The following is a 17344-nucleotide window of genomic DNA, read 5'->3' on the forward strand; positions in this document are numbered from 1 at the left end:
GCAAGATATTGCTTAGTGAAAGCACAGCACCCACCGCTTTCTCCCAGCACTATTGATGGATGAGGTGCCACTGGCTGCGAATTACTCAAAGATGGTCTATGAGACTGAGTACTGTGTATCATTTGCGGAACTGCCCAATTTAGACCACCTCCCTGCCCATTATTTTGTTTTAGCTCACTTGGGAATATCACTACCAGACTGCCAGCTAACCTAGTGCTAACTTAAGAGCATGCTTTTGGGTCCGTTGTTGCAGTTTGATTAAGAGAGCCCCTGTTTACAAATTTCTGCTAGGACATGACTGGCCCAACACTTGCAGGTCTTTCTTACCAGGTCTCTATAGTATGTGGAACTGAAGCACTGCTGGGTGACACCCATACAGAAACACGATAGGCAGCCATCTTTGTTGTCAGGGCTCAGGTGGAACATTCCAGGCTTGCAATTGGAGCAAGATGGGCCCTCGACATTCATCTGCAGCGCAACATCAATGGCATGTGATTAGAGTACAATTCAGTACAGAGTGGACTAGTTCTTTCCTATATAGCTATGTGAACTGCATAGTTTTATAGGTTTGCTTACTTTACAGCGGCATGAACCTCCATTGCAGCCTTCGCTTCCTCTCTGGTCACAGTTGTAGCAGTTACCTGTAATAGGCCATTTGAACAGACATTATTACTTCACATACTGGTTCTCTGCAACATATTAACATATTGTCAGAGGTACTTCTTATCTCAAGCCCAAATGACCGACTCAGAGGAATCTTGAGTTTTGCAAATGGAAAACCTCACTAAATCTTGGCATGACTTCAGTCATTTGCTCAGAATTATCTACGTACCATTGACTTCATTGTCTCCATTGCCAACAACACACGTCTGTCCAAGAATGGGATTTCCAGTATATCCTGCAGCACATCTGAAATTAAAAATAGCCTACTCGTTAAAGTAAACATATTTTTCCCCATCAAGAAGCATACACATTTTTAAACCAAATGAACAATAAGGCAGGAAACTGGGAAGTCTGCAAGAAGCGATACACTTGGTAAAACATGTCCTTAAGAGAACCCTCATATTGCTCAGTAGCCATTCAATAATGAACCACGGCCGTGCCATGGTTACTAAGACAATGCACATCCAAACTAAACAGCTATACCAGCCAGTACATATGAACATTACATTTTACCAAAAAGAAAAGAACAAAATATTGCTGCTAGCATTGGAGATGGAAGCATAACCAATGCTAAAACACTCAACATGTGTGAAACCAGTGAACTACCGGTAGAACTGAGGAAGCCCTTTGCACAGCAGCAACATCAAAGGCAATCAGAATATCTTCACCAGAATGGAACAAATGCTTGAATGAATGCTTCACAAACACAGAATTGAATTCAGCAGTAAAAACAGAGATAAGCAGAAGTTAATGTGATGTGCAGAGGAACAAGGGAAAGCAGGCTAAACCGCTGCAGAGCTAGCATTGTAGGCTATCTATACTAATATTAGCTAGAGAAGCAATTCCATATAACCCAAGCAAGCAAGGGAACCACCCACTGAAATGAAACACAAAGGCTGCTTCAGCTTGTAGAGTCCCTGCAGGCTAGCCCCAACAACAGTCTTGTTCTCACAATGACCTTACCTGTCCTCTTGCAGGTCCACAGGTCAACAGCCAACAGACTGCTTCAAGGGGACTTCAATGCTACAAACTTGCTTTGGGAAAAGCTTTTCAAGTCTTATCTTTTGAAATGTCTAACCGTTTCCCCTAGCCAAATAATTAATGTTGTCCTACAGCTTTAGAGAAAAGGGTTATAATAAGCCACAATCAATTCTACGTCAAAGCAGATAACATAATATTTAGACAACAAAGATGTCCTAAATGAAATACAGATGTCTTTCATGATACACACACTCGGCGTTAAAAAAATATATAATATTAATACAAACACAGATAACAGAAACTTTAATTTCTCCTAAGTTGAGACGGCTACAGAGTGATGTTAAATGGTGGATTAATCGTGTGGAATGTATAACTTTGGAAGGGTTATTTTATTTTCAAAGCTTGGCATCTGGATAAAATCAATGAAAGCGCCATGCAGGCCTCTTTTAATCCTGTGTCCTACAAAAACCTTGTATCTCCAATTTTACAATTTTTTACATTTTCATACAGAGGCTGACAAGAGTATAGACAACTTGGAGGTACAAGGTCTTTACTGGACACCAACCACTACTAGGCCTATACTCTGTATGAATATGTGACCTCTGAAGATGATGATGGTGTGTCACCTAAACAGCGTACGGTAAGAATCATGCAATATCTGAGTGAGGTAGTCTTTACAGAAGAAAACAAATGTATAAATATGAAGAGGCACAACTGCAATGCTGTGTTTAATTGCTCTGGCCGCCTGTGTCAGTAGTGCACAGCAGGTGCACCTTTTTGAAGATTTGTTTTCAGCATTTATGCTTTGCTACAGATAGATCAGTATACAGAGACCAAGTAAAGGGCAAGGACAGTGTTTTTGGACTCACAAAGAGCATAATATGCTATTATGGCCTGCCTGTGCACCAACTGGCTGAGCTGACAAGCACCCCACAGGTGCACCTCTTCAATCAATCAGTTCAATGACTTCCTTACAAATAATACAACCGAATAAGAAATGACTCCCTTCATAGTTACAGAGATAACTGGACAGGAAATGATATAAATACTTTTATGCCCATATATATAGAGCTGCCTGATTTGTTTGACGACACATTGAGGTTAGACACTCACACTCCATATTTGGGCGTAGCTGCATTGGGAACGCCTTATATGGTTATGCCTGAGTCATGGTGACATGAGTGTGATGTCACAGGTCCGGCCGGCCGACCCTCCCTCAAGCCAATGTTTTAATATATAGGATGATATAATATGAGCATAGCCTATACATAATACTCAACATAACATAAGGGGACAGGACATAAGACACAAAATCAAACAAATGCTAAAAATACTAATACTAATAATAATTAATAATAATAATAATAATAATATAATGAAATACAAAAGAAAAAAGCATTCCCTAGTCATCAGGGATAATCCTGATAGGAATGGCCAGCCTTCCCAAGACAACGTGCAGAGATCCGTCTTGCCGTGAGTTATAGTTTGTTGATTTATGGTCTCCTTTCAAAAGCTTTAGAAGGTCTACGACATTGGAATTAACCCTAGTCTTCTTCTTATGTCTCTTCTGCTGTTTTTTTTTAGAGGAGGAAGGTTGGGGTTTCCCTTTTGTTGTCGCCTTGGGCGGCTTCGTAGTGGTTGCAGCTGTAATTGCAGTTACAGTGGTTGGCGTTGATGTAATGGCGATGGTCACATTTTGGGAAGTCGGGTTTTTGGGAGATGATGCAACCAATTTATAGACGTTGGGCTGAGTTTTCTTCACACGTTGCTTGGCATTGCCCTGGTTTGGCGCAGGCAATGTTCTAGAAACAGCTGCACTGTTCACACCCTGCTGAACCTTCTTTGTGTCTGGCGCGTCTGTGCTCAAAGAAGGTCTTTTTGGAGCAGTGTTCGTCCTATTAGTCTGGATTTGACGCTTAGGTGGGTTTTTAGGTGCATTTGTGGACGGTTTGTGTTTATGAGACGGAGGTTCAAGTTGATATTTAGAATTCGCCCTCTCTTCAATAGCTTGCTTTGGTTTCACTTGCCGTGGCTTTGACGTACGCTCAGCTGTTACGACAGGCTTCCTGCTTGCTGGTGGCTTTGTTTCTGGCTTCACTGTAGCCTGCGGTCTAATTCTAGAACTAATCCTGGGTTTACTCAGTGTTGTCTGTAACTTAGGTGCTGACTGGGTTGGGACTTGACTCTTGGATGAGCTAGTGACCAATTTGACCTTCACTGTCTTTCTGACTGGCTTGGGTCTCTCATCTCTTGGCAAAGTTTGGGTGGATTTGTTCGCAGGGAGACGTGGTGTGGGCACACTTTTGGGCACATTTCGGGTGGATTTGTTTGCGGGGAGACGTGGTGTGGGCACACTTTTGGGCACAGTTCGGGTGGATTTGTTTGCAGGGAGACGTGGTTTGGGTAAACTTTTGGGCACAGTGGCTCTGTTGGTCAGAGGCGTTGTCACTGTTCTAAGTCTGATCGTAGGCTGTGGCGTTGTCTGTGCCGATATGAGGACCACATTGAGGACGGGCAAGGCTCTCCTCTCTTGGGGCGAGCGGGAGGTGACTTTGGTGCGCTTGATCTTGTTCATCTCCTGAGCCAGGGCCGTGAAGCCGTCGATGAGGATCTCCAGCCTTCCCTCCAGCCTGTGCATACGGGACTCCATGTCCGTGTAGCTCTTGTCCAGCTCGACCACCTTCTCCTTCTTCTCGGCGGCCGCCGGCCGCAACGTGAGCAACCTGTCCAGCTTGACGCTGAGGAGGCTCTGGTGCTCCTTCAGAGCGAGGATGCTGTCTTTCATGTCGAGGGTGTTGCTCTCCAGCATGCTCAGGCGCTGGTTGAAGGTGTTCAGGTGCATGCGGAGCAGCTGCTGAAAGCTGGAGTGCCTGTCCTCTGGACTGGGGGTGAACCGGGGGGGCAGCCTGGACACCGCTCTGTTGGGGGTGACCGGGGTCAGGGCCGAGCCGGACGTAGACGCGGTGGTCATGGAGCGGGCGGTGGTGCGCTGGACGGAGGCGGTGGGTCGGGTGGAGCGGGTGGTAGTGGTGCGGAGGACAGAAGCGGTGGGTACACTTGCCGGGGTGGAGCGGGTGGTGCGGAGGACAGAAGCAGTACTTGCCGGGGTGGAGCGGGTGGTGGTGCTGACGGCCGCGGTCTTCATGGGGCTCGGCGTGGTGCTCCAGTCGTCGTAGTACTCGTACTCCTCCTCCTCCTCCTCCTCCTCGTCTCCGCTGTAGTCCGGCAGTATCTCCTTCTCCAGGCTGAAGTTGAACACCGCCTCGGCGCCGCATCCCAGGGGCAGGAAGCCCTCTAACTGCCCATCCTTAAGAGCATCCCCACAACTGTCTGCCGACGGCTTCTCTATTCTTAATGTCAAAACAGTGTAGTGGAATCAGACATGGAGACATCGTAAAATCTGAACTGTTAACAGTTAAATGAACACTTTGGATTTTACTGTGTAGGGTAAAAAATGACAACGACAAATAAAGGAAAATCTCATCTCACATAACCCAAATCACCGCACCATCTTTGCCTGTAGGGCAGCAAAGATTCATCAGACAAACAGGACCTCATAAATGTCATATAGTCTACATTTATGCATATACCATTGGTCTCTCTGTGTAAACAACACAGATTACACTGGCCAATGGCATTAAGACTTCACTACTGGCAAAGTGCAAAGCTTTAACAGAAAGCACTCTCTGGGTAGTGGTTTAATAAGAAGGCAAAAGCAGAGAAAAGCAAAAGTACACAATGAGCAAAAGGTTTCCTCAGAAAATACGTTTTGTCGCAAAACTGGCTTGAAGTGCAAAAACAATGTCGACAAAGGTTTAGAGTAGACCCTATACGAATCCCCCATCAGAAACATACATCTCTAAAACTACAAATCCCAGCAACTACTTTTCCATTTTTTTGAAAAGAAAACAAATCCATTGAAGTCAACAAAACATCCAAACAGCAGAATACGGGGGAAAGAGAGTACAGTACGTACAGCAGTACATGAACACCTGTACTACATTGGAATGGGTGGCATTGCCTTGCTTCTCCCATCCCTGCACTGACACCAATGTAAACACAACAAGATGGATGCAGAACACAGAACATGCGTTTTGTCCCTTTCCTGCCAATGAAACCAAGTGAACGCTATAGCGCCAGCCAGATGCCCCCTTCTAGCCACACAGCCAGCCTGCAGCCGGCCAAGTACCCACCTCTGCCCCGGCCCCCAAACACTGAGCAGTGTCGTCCAGCTGACAATAATGAGAAAAGATAGAAAAAGAGATGGAGAGATCAAAGCAGAGGGAGATGTCATACCTCTCACAGCGTTGGCCGGTGTGGCCAGGAGGGCAGTTGTCACAGATGGGTTGGCCATCAGAGCCCAAGTGACAGGACTGGGAGAACCTGTATATAGGTGTAGAGAGGACCACACATCATCACAACTGTAATATACATGTACTACATGTATTTAGAGACTATCCTAATTTAGATATCATCTTGAGTTATCCAGGTTAATCAATGAGGTTAACCAGTATATTTAGGGTTTTTCAGCGACAATCTGTCATGCTATACCTTGATTCCAATTAAGGCACTAGACATTTTTTAAGTTGAAAATGTGAAGTTGCTCTTGAAACAGTATTTAGCAAAAAGTGATTATCTCGATTTAATTTCACTTGGATCTTTCAGAGCGACCTGCCACAGAATCAATGTTAAGTGAAATTTTCACATCGGCAGGATTTGCGCTGTAATATCGGCGAGCTTCCCCTTTAACCCATTTTGGGCGAGAACCCCTTTTGGTGTTTTGCATTATGTTGTACTTGAGCTATTGAAAAATAGCAGATCTACAAGCTCATAGCGCTGCACCGAGTGCCGCGCTACGAGCTTGTAGGTCTGCTATTTTTCAAAAATCGTGAAAATGTACTGCAAATCTTTGAATATATATTCTTTCAGAGCACGTTTTTAACTCAAATCTTTGCTTTTGCGGTCCCCTGGAACAACATATTTTCAGATGGGGTACGTCGGCAGCCAATTACATAATAATCTTGGGGGTCCTTGACATGAAATAGTTTGAGAACCACTGACACAGAAACACGGAAACATGGGTTTTTTCAGAAAACTGTCAGGATTTAGAAGGCATTTGTAGAATCTAAGTTAGGTCTAAAATGGGTTAAAAGAGTGAAGAGTCTCTTGAACAACAATAACTCACTGGTTGCCAGGAGAAGTTCCAGGGCAGGGGCACGGCTGGCAGGCCTGAGCACCAGCCGTCGCGGGGTTTCCATAAAAGCCAGGTAGACAAGTATCACACCTGGGCCCAGCAGTGTTGTGGAGGCATTGCTAAAGGTCAGAACATGCACACACGCGCACACACACGCACACACACACACACGCACACACACAGTACAGAAGAGGTAAGATCCATGGAATATACACACAGGAGCAGCCGTGTTTCCACATGTCGGGATTCGCCAAGAAACTATTAGAGCATTCCACTGCAAAGATCAAAGTAGTTTCAGCTCATCGCGAAGGAGCGGGGAGATGAAGTATATAATATGGCAGAGCTTACCAGGCATGCGCCGGTCTCCGGGTCACAGCCGCTGGCATGGCCGTTGCAATCGCACCTCTCGCACGTTCCCAGGTACAGGCCGGAGCCGGTCCGCGTGTAGCCCGCATCGCACTCCTGCAAGACAGAGGTGTGGAAAAAGACCTCAGGCCCAGACACAAGTGATGGCAGGCAAGAGAGATTTTCCATTTCTTTTGTTCCATAACAGTTGCCTGTAATGCAACACGCTTTTTCCCTTTCAAGAAGAGCCCTACTGTATCATCAAGGTCTGTGTGCGTGTGTGTGTGTGTGTGTGTGTGTGTGTGTGTGTGTGTGTGTGTGTGTGTGTGTGTGTGTGTGTGTGTGTGTGTGTGTGCGTGTGTAGGGCAGGAAAAAGCAACATGCACATGCATGCCTGCATTAGTGTGTATGATTGTGTACCTGACAAGAGGGTCCTCTGTATCCCTGAGGGCAGGCACATTCTTCCACCTCCAGAGCCCGGTCATTACCCGTGGGATGGGGAACGGCAATATCCATCTTGATGTCTGAGATACTATGTTATATCATGCAACAAAGCAGACAAACAGAACAGGTAAGGTTGTTAAGAAGGTAATCATTTAACTCTGACAGTGTAGAAATGTAACCAAATGGAGCATTGTAGTTAACGCTGAGGATTTTCAGTGAGATATTTTGCACTGATGTGCTGTGGTTGTATACAGTACACCAGCAAACAAGTTGCAGGCATAACTAGAAATGCACTCTGTCGACGTGGCAACTTGTGCCTTGCACACAGTAGGCGATGCCGATGACATCACCAGGAATACCGGTCCCTCATTGGCTCTTAATAATGATGTTGCCAGAGATGCTGGTCCCTGATTGGGTTATACGGCAATACACAAGAGAGGACACCGACATACAGTACATACCCCGACATACATGCATACCCAGCCGATCGCAGTACTTGCGCGCTCTGCTTGCGCAAGTAACAAGTAATAAACGGAAATATTAGGTGGAATGATATCCTCGTGAATTGCAGTCTAATTGTTGTTGTCAATCAAAATGTGAGGTAAAAGCTAGAGCGATAACTGTTTTTGCATCGCACACATTAATTATGCTTCGGAAGACCTTACCTGCTCTCAGCCATGTTGTCTGCATAAGTGGCCCGGATCAGAAAGACAGCGGTGTCAGCCAGAGCCATGAGGAGGTGCTCACGTGTACAGGGCTGTCCGTCAGCACGACGCCACGCAGCCTAGCGAGAGCACACGGGAGCGGCGGAGAAAGACATGGTGAGTCAGACAGCATGGTCTCTAAGCATTGAGATAAACTCATGTGTTTTTGTGTGTGAAACATGGGTGTCTCTGTTCAAACAAAGCAACCTTAACACTGTCACCATAAAAGTTGTTTAAAAGTCACCAATTCTAATTCATGTTCACTGTATTGTGGCTCGTTCACAATCGAGTAAATGCATATATATTAGGCATACCTCTCTGAAGGTCACAGTGATGGCGGACGGAACGCGCGGGAGGGGCTTGCTCTGAGAGTAGTGCTCCAGGGAAATGCCGTTGCCCTGGAGAACCACGTCCGGCTGGCCGTCGATGACCAGCGAGCGATGGCGCGGCTCGTAGCGCACCGTGTAGCGCAGCTCCCCGCCATAGGCTGTCACCTGGCAGTGAAAGAGAAAGTATAGGAATGCTCAACAACAAGGCCCCTTGTTGTATAAGCAGGATGGTGGAAAGGTATTTCACCCCCCCATGCATGCACAGTAGGTTTAAAGTCACGGATCACATGATGACACACATGTTGAGCATGACCACGGATCCAGAGCGAAGGTTGAAAGGGAAGGCAGGGTCTGGATGAGTGCAGAACATTTTGGTTCTCGACAAACACGCCGAGGCATGACCAAATGTGGTGGGAAGGGCAGAGGAATCACGCTTGACCCTTATTTAATTTTTTTCCTTTTTACCCCCTAGCTCACCCCCTCCCTTGGCCTGCCCTCCCTCCACCTTCTACCCCTTTCCACCTCCTCATCTCACCTTATCTCCTCTGAAGCTCTCGGGCAGGACCCAGTAGTAGACGTCGCTGGGGAGGCTGGAGAAGCCGCGGTAGACCACTTCGGCGGAGCCTCTCTGGGAGATGCCCTCGTCGATGGTCTTGGTGTTGGCGCTGTTGGACAGAGTGAACAGCTGTCCGTTCACACCGCCGCGGACCTGACAAAAAAAAGTAGAGAGATCAGCGGGCTGATAAATCTGCACACAAATAATACCCGTGTTGAGGGACAAATAAATCATATATTCGTAAAAATCCGCTGTGGAGTCGGAGCACTCTCATTCAGAGCGCAAACATTTTGTGTAATTTCCAAAATGGAAATTGGCAAGCCGGAATGAGTCTATAATCATGATGATTGCTATAGTGTATTTAACCCTGCCCCTGTGCTTTATTAGATTACGGTAGCCCTATACAGTACCTGGTCCCTGCTCCAAGTGGAGCTGGCACATTGCTTGGTGACACCCATGCAGAAACACTGCAGACATCCGTCTGGGTTGGCTCCGGATAGGAGGAAAGACCCGGACTTGCACTCGTCACAGAGAGCGCCTGCCACGTTGTTCTGCAAAAAACGCACATATACACACACACACACACACACACACACACACACACACACACACACACACACACACACACACACACACACACACACACATACGACACGCACACACCCACCCACACACACATGTGTCATCCATCGGCCTGTCTCTCTCATCATGTCCATTATATAAAGTATAGCCAAGTAAGTCGCTCACAGATGACGACTGAATGAACTCCAGATTTTGGATTTATACATGGTTAACATATTAACGTATAGCCCCTAATCTGTGGTTTATGGCTTCGACATGACGGGAAAGGCTCTTATATACCTTGCAACTGCACGGCCTGCTGCTGGAGCTGACGGTTCCTCTGGCATCGCACTTGGCACCCGCTGGACGGGGGAGGGGAGAGGAAGAGAAGGATGTGATATATATGGATAAGTTATGTGTAAGTAGCCGCACCTGGAAGCGTTCCAGGCCATTCTGCATACCTGAACCGTGATGGCATACTATATATGCTGTATACTGTACTAGGAGAGAGAGAGAGCGCCTGATGGTAATCATTACACAGGGTCAGGGTTTCATAATGGCCACGGTGCTGGGTAACTGGAGTGTAGTTCAACACTGGATAAATAATCCAGGTGAAACATCTGACAGCCCAGTCCTCACTTTGGAGAGTGGCTATACATACAAGAGCAAGACCGAAGTATTGGTCTGGTCAATATATCTGGTATCGACAATGCAGCCATGTGTTGTGATTTGTAACCACTTTCAAGCATGTCATTTTTACTATAGGTGCATTTATTTTTTAAAGTTTTCGCAAATGTTCCCAAAAAGCTTATCCAAAAGCTCACTAAATCTCGCATTGGGGATCTTATGGATTGGCTCTTTTATTTTTCTAAATAAAGATCAGTTTATGTGTTTATTTTTTTAATCTATCAAAGGTAATTTGTGTTCATTTTTAAGTTAAACTTTGGCAAAATATGGGCTGCCAACGTCTGTAATTGGTGGTCTAGGACTCGTCAAAACCGGGTTTGGTTTTGTAGTATATCCGACACAAATATCTGGCATCGGTCGCAGCCTTGCGTAGCCAGCCTTCAATCTGCCTTTGCAATGCATATTTCCCCAGTCCACGCAGTGTGATATTAGTATGGCTATGGGAGGCTACATCGGTCGGGCTAGTAGTGCATACTTACAAGATGGCACACATTTTCCATTTGGCTGTAGAGGGTTACCCTGGTATCCAGGAGCACACCTGAAACAATGCAGAAAACAAAGTCATGGCTAAATTCCACTCTATAGGTCACACTATGAAATGTCATAAAGCCATACGCCACAACACATCATCATCGTGTTCAGGGTTATTCTCAGCCACAGATATGATGCAGCTGGAAGTATTCAAGCGGCGTTGTTTTGATGAACTTCCTCACTTTTCACAGCGTTTTCCGGTGTATCCTGGCTTGCAGGCGTCGCATGTTGCCTGTTGGTCAATGTCCAGGAAGCAGGTGTCGGAGAAGCTACAAACAAAAGCCCAGGAGTCAGACATTAATGCAGTACATGGAGCAGTGGGTCTGCGGTGGGTTAATGGATACCAGGCAGGTCACACAGCTGACACCGGGAATGAATTAACCACTGTTCTGTTTCTTGAGTGAGTCTAACCCTGAGGAATATATTGCCGCTGTCAGGCAGAAATGTATAGTTTCTACATTCAATGTTTACATAAATCAATGGCCTACGTTATTCTTTGTCTTATGACAGTGTTGCACAAAACATTTGAAAAGATTTTCAACCTATAATAACATGCCCAAAATAGGGACACCGGTTTGAATGTGGTTACGTCAATCTGTGGGTTTTTAGAAATGTTTAACCAATGAAAAGTGTTAACAGGAGCTTGTGACTAAATAATAACAAAATTGGATCCACTGGAGCGTAGCTTCTTTTTTCCATTTCCATGGAAATGAACAGATTCAGACAAGGTTTCCAGCCGACAGCGACAATATAAAACTGAAGGTTGTTACTAATCTTTCCTTTGCCCCTGCGCTGCCCTGTGTGGCTGTGACTGAATGTGAGTGAGTGGGTAGGACTATATGGGTGTGCGGCGTGTCCCCTTTATAACGTGTGCGTATAAGTACACTATGTGCTTTTGTTTGCTTGTAGGTGTGACCGTAAAAAGACCTCTTACCGACGGGACGTCTCCGTGTACGGACAGGGGCATGGCTTGCAGTCGTCGGGCCGACCGCGACTTGGGTCCCCAAAGTATCCCGGGCGACACTTATCACACTGAGGACCTTCTGTGTTGTGCTGGCAGCTCTGTAGAATTATTATTATTATTATTATTATTAGTTACTTATGAATTATTAGTTATTACTTCTGCTCTTTTAGTGGACAATAGGCACAGAATAATGACGAGCAATGATTTGACAGTCAAGCAGCTACAGTATGTAGCCAGTGCTCACCAGACAGTGTCCGCTGATGGGATCACAGGCGCTGGCGTGTCCATTGCAGTTACAACCAGCACAGGTGCCAAGATGGATGCCGCCTGGCACTCGCTCAAAGCCAGAGGAACACGTTTCACAGGAGAGGCCGGTGTAGCCAGGAGGACATCTGTAAATGACAAGACATTGTTAATTCATTATACATACACAGTAAAACACTGAAGTATTAATTTAGCTCTGAAAAATTGGACCCAAATGGGATCAATAAAGAAACCGTGAAACTTTAATTAATGGTGATAATGAAGCACAAGTTGCACACTCAGCTTTTTCCCCTTCTATGCTGTGATGTGTTCCGAAACATTGCCCAGTAAAATACAGCACTATCTGATTAATTTAATTAAAAACAAAGGAATTAATCCACATTGATACTTTATTCATACACAGTCAAATCCAGTGTTTATTTTTTTCCATTTCAGAGAGTGTACAAAACAAGATCACTTTCCAAAATGTACAGGCCGCACGGTATATTGTGGAATTGTCCCATGATGGGACATTACGTTTTAACAACACCAAATCTATTTTAATATCACTCACCTGCACTGTTCGACATCCTTGGCGTGGCCGCGGATGCTAAACTCGACAGAGGAGGTGTCCATGACGATGTCGCTCAGCGCCACACTGACCATGTGGTTGTCGAAGATGGTGCGTATGCTGACGCTGTCCAGGTTGGCCAGGGTCATCATCAGCTCCTCACGAGAGACCGGCCGACCGTTGGACTGCTGCCAGTTGTCCTAAAAACCCAAACGGAAGTTTAAACCACTCATTAAGTTCAGTGGTTGGGTCCCGGGGTACATTGTAGACACCCTGGAACCCCTCCAGGGGTCCCCAGCCAAATTAGTTAGTAAAGCATCAAAGTCAGTTTAGCCACTTTAAAGCTATAAGCATAAACGGCTATAAGCTATAAACGGCTATTTGAAACTAGCCAATCTACAAGCTCACAACACAACGTGATGCGACGTTGTGGCGTCTACCGATGTCTCTTTTTCCCAGTACACCAAGGGGCCGATTTTCGTCAGTGCTAAACCCCAATATCCCTAAACTTCTTTGCCTTTTCTTTTCTTTACTATTTAAAAAAATCACACCTGTGTGAACTGAGTGGTGGCAACTCCCCCCCCCCCTCTCTCTCATTAGCAGGCAACAGTGCGGCACTCTCTCTCTCTGTTTCTGGCACAACAGCGCACAACAGCGCCCCTACTGGTACTAGTCATACTCGTGCTCATTAACGTCACACGGACACATAGGTGAACAACACATAGACGGACGCGGACATTGCTATTCCTTGGAGTGGTTGCACCACTCAAAAAATATATTACAATTGTTCAACTAACTAGCCGATCCACATCAACACGTTGTGAGCTTGTAGATCGGCTATTTGAAATATTCAAAAATGTTTTTCAAGATAGTAAAAAAAAAAAAGGCAAAGAAGTTTAGGGATAAGGGGTTTAGCACTGACAAAAACAGGGCCCAAAATCTCTTCGGCAGCTCTCAATGAATTCAAGGCATCATGGAGCGCGCGTAAAATAAAAAAAAATAAGTCATCTTTTGGGGTGAACTACTTCTTTAACCCATTTTGGGGGCTGGAACCCCTTTTGGTGTTAGCATTATGTTATGCTTTAGCTATTGAAAAATAGCAGATCTACAAGCTCATAGCGCGCCACCGAGTGTCGCGCTACGAGCTTGTAGGTCTGCTATTTTTTGAAAAAGTACCATCAGTCATCATTTGAACAACAGGGGGGACTAAACCACAGGCTTTACTGTACCTCAGTGAACTTGATCTCTTTGTGGTTGACCACCCTGGCGGGGGTCGCGCTGCCCCTGCGGTAGACGAGCCTGCGTCCATTCCCCACCAGGACCACATCTGGCTTCTCCACGGGCTCAGACAGACCACGGGCCAGCGTGTAGCGGATCTTGAACTTCAGGGATCCGCCGTAGGAGTCAATCTAAAACATGTGCAGGAAAGATTGGTACTATATCTCGATGACACAAGAGAAAGTTGTGAAGTAGACGGCTCTAAAGACGTTGGTTATTTTTCGATGATTGATTGATTGATTGAATGAATACTTTATTAACAGTTTGTAAAAGCCCGATGCCTTCATCAACCAGAAAGAAATGTTGGATTACAGTGTGTGATGTTTTGTGATACTGTTGATGAGGATTGAAATAAACTGAATCTAAAACAAATCTAAAAGGCGCAGAGGTACAATACTGCTAAAAGGCAGTACTGGAAAGTAACTACCGGTAAGTACATTTACTTAAGTACAATTTTGAGGTATTTGTGTACTATACTTGAGTATTTCCAATACCTTTACTGTACTTCTACTCCACTACACCTCAGAGGCAAATATTGGACTTTTACTCCATTACAATTATTTGGAAACTTTAGTTACTAGTTACTTTGTAGATTTCGATTATTATTACAAAACATACAGAGTAACCCCTTCAGCCCTATATATCGGCCATTTGGAAATAGCTGATCTACAAGATCACAATGTGTCGCATTTCAAAAGGTTTTCATACTGTACATTTGAGAACTTGAAATGAGACATTCAACATAATGACTACTTTTACCTTTGGTAATTTATGTATACATTTTGATGCCAGTACTTTTACTCAGGTACATTTTTGAATTCCAGAATTTTTGAATTTCTACATTGCAGCATTGATACTTTTTACATAAAAAATATGAGTTGGTGTTCTTCCGATAGGTTTGGGAGGATATGGGGTCCATTCTTTCAATTAATTCAGAGTCTGAATCCGTCTCTGCTTGGGGATGAGTGAGGTCTGCTGGACTGTTGTTGTAAAAGTAGCTTATACTGTGATTGTATGGATTGTATTGTATTGGATTATGGATGTATCATGTACCTATGATTGTTGATAGGTTGTTGTGTACTGTTTTGTCTGTTTTTGTCTGCCTTTTATTTTTTCAACTTTTACTGATGTTGTATTTAAGGTTTGTTTGTCTTGTTTTCTGTTGTCCTTTTTCTTTGGGGTGAAAATTCAATGTGTTTACTCTTTTATGTCATAATTGTGGGGTTTATTTAAGAGAAGCTGTCAATGCCACCATTTATTATTTGTCAAACTCAGTATTTAAATAATGCTTCTGTGAAAAAAAACAATAAACAAAGTTATAAAAAGAAATACGAGTTGGGTTTCCATCACTGGACAACACAAAAAGCCCCCCCGAGGGAGAGAGGCCTGTTCTCTCTACCTACCTTGCTTCCCAGAAAGTGGCGCGGAAGGGTCCAGAAAGAGTCCAGGGCGGTGAAACGGCGAGACAGGTCAACGAGCTGGAACTCCTCCATCTCCGGGTTAATGAGAAGCTGTGTGGAGGAGAGGGGGGGGCTGCCGGGCCGAGAGGGGTATGTAACATTCACTCCTAGAGAGAGAGAGAAATGGGAAGGAGAGGGGAGGGGGGGTTATGGGTCACGATGACCTACATATTACCTATTAAGTCATTTGGCATCCTGTTTTATGCTTGCATTGATGTTGGAAATGCTCCGTTAAGGTCATCTACAGTCCATTAGCTCTGAGCATATAAGCTGGCCTGGGTATACCTTTGAAGTCCTCCTCGTCAGTGAAGCGCAGGCTGATCTGGTTGCGGTAGCGGCCGGTGGCCTGGCAGTTCTTAGTGATTCCGGCGCAGAAACAGGGCACACAGCGGCCCTCCACGCTGAAGTGGCCTTCGCGACAGACTCCTGCCAAAAGGATAAGTGTGGAGAACGATGAAAAACAATAAAGGGGCAAAGTTAATGGACATGGACATATTATGACATTGAGGTATATTGCAAATAGCTGTGTTGATTAATTGGTAGCCTGGGGTCCACCTATGCTTTTTATGGCATAGGCAGCTATCCTGCCGGGAGAATCTATTCTAGACGCAGCTGCTTGACATGAGACTAATTAATTAGAGCGACAGAGAGAGGAGTGTGTGTGTGTGTGTGTGTGTGTGTGTGTGTGTGTGTGTGTGTGTGTGTGTGTGTGTACGGGTGTGCGTGTCAATTTAACAAAGGTGCAGACGATCAGAAATCAGCAGGGAGTGATCGACGTTTGCGCTACTCTATGCCGAATTGAAGTGGACTCAGTCCCAGACTTTTTTTTCTTTCTCCCTGGAAATAAAAACGTCTGGGTTTCCGAGGCTAATTAATTGGCAACACATTTTATTTTGCTGATGAGTACAGTATACTAGTATAGTTTAGTATAGATAGAGCGTCGCAGTCCCTCCCCCTTTCAAAACGACGAGTGGCCCAGGAAATGAATCGCCTATGGGCAAAATGCATTGAGATTCATTTCCTGGGCCACTCGTTGTTCTGAAAGGGGGGAGGGACTGCGACGCTCTATAGTATAGTATAGTATAGTATAGTATAGTATAGTATAGTATAGTATAGTATAGTATAGTATAGTATAGTATAGTATAGTATAGTATAGTATAGTATAGTATAGTATATATATAGATCCCAACCCCTGATTGGCACCAGAGTGCCAGTGTCCGTACCAGGCCCTGGTCTCTGTGTGAGTGTCAGCACTCCATCGGGGATGCCAAACACCAGGCCCTTGGCGTTGATGGCTTCACAGGTGTACGCCCCCTGGTCGGCCTCCTTCACGTCACGGATGGTCAGCGTACCACGGCCATCTTCACTGGTCATGGAGATTCTGAGCATGCAACGATAATGCCAAAAGAAATTATTAACATAATAACGGCAACTTTGTGTAAAGGCTAAAAACGAAGGATCCAAGATGCGTTCTCTCTCAACACATCTCGATTTCTCCCTCTGATTTAACAGGCTGTGTGTCTCTCTTCCTCTGTGGGATATGGACTATGATACAGCATCTTCCATCTATGACTCTATTTCTCCTGAGGTCAAAAGTCTGGGAGATCTACTGCTGGTTTTATTAAGTAAAAAGCTGAAAAATATATACTTTTCATTATGATTATCTAACCAGTGCCATCACAGTTGGCATACTGTAGTACCCCTACCCACAGAGAAAGACTGTCCTGAACATTATGTAACTGCAAATTATGGAAAATAACTTTCATTCCCAGAGGTCACGAACGTAAAGCTACACCGCAACTACTGTATCTTAAGTCAGTAATTGAAAGCAGA

The 17344-nt window shown here is 45.0% G+C and overlaps 1 protein-coding gene across 27 annotated transcripts in view; it reads right to left on the reverse strand.

Annotated features, from left to right (window-relative positions):
- Window positions 1-17344, reverse strand: part of hspg2 (heparan sulfate proteoglycan 2) — a 115977-nt gene that overhangs the window by 45696 nt on the left and 52937 nt on the right. For all 27 annotated transcript variants that reach the window (XR_013964133.1, XM_080764717.1, XM_080764712.1 and 24 more), the window contains 21 exons: window positions 16735-16892; window positions 15797-15937; window positions 15455-15618; window positions 14003-14182; window positions 12777-12973; window positions 12204-12351; window positions 11930-12057; window positions 11178-11264; window positions 10944-11002; window positions 10078-10139; window positions 9627-9767; window positions 9196-9369; window positions 8646-8825; window positions 8293-8411; window positions 7604-7715; window positions 7187-7300; window positions 6830-6957; window positions 5941-6027; window positions 833-909; window positions 577-641; window positions 328-468 (listed from right to left, as the gene is read on the reverse strand). Coding sequence is in view for 26 of the 27 variants with exons in the window: in XM_080764717.1 (XP_080620843.1) it covers window positions 328-468; window positions 577-641; window positions 833-909; window positions 5941-6027; window positions 6830-6957; window positions 7187-7300; window positions 7604-7715; window positions 8293-8411; window positions 8646-8825; window positions 9196-9369; window positions 9627-9767; window positions 10078-10139; window positions 10944-11002; window positions 11178-11264; window positions 11930-12057; window positions 12204-12351; window positions 12777-12973; window positions 14003-14182; window positions 15455-15618; window positions 15797-15937; window positions 16735-16892 (2662 nt within the window). In the remaining variant the exon portion in view is untranslated. The remainder of the gene's footprint in view (window positions 1-327; window positions 469-576; window positions 642-832; window positions 910-5940; window positions 6028-6829; window positions 6958-7186; window positions 7301-7603; window positions 7716-8292; window positions 8412-8645; window positions 8826-9195; window positions 9370-9626; window positions 9768-10077; window positions 10140-10943; window positions 11003-11177; window positions 11265-11929; window positions 12058-12203; window positions 12352-12776; window positions 12974-14002; window positions 14183-15454; window positions 15619-15796; window positions 15938-16734; window positions 16893-17344) is intronic.

The sequence above is a fragment of the Protomyctophum bolini genome (genome assembly GCF_963924005.1).
Source record: "Protomyctophum bolini genome assembly, chromosome: 5".
NCBI classification, from domain to species: domain Eukaryota; kingdom Metazoa; phylum Chordata; class Actinopteri; order Myctophiformes; family Myctophidae; genus Protomyctophum; species Protomyctophum bolini.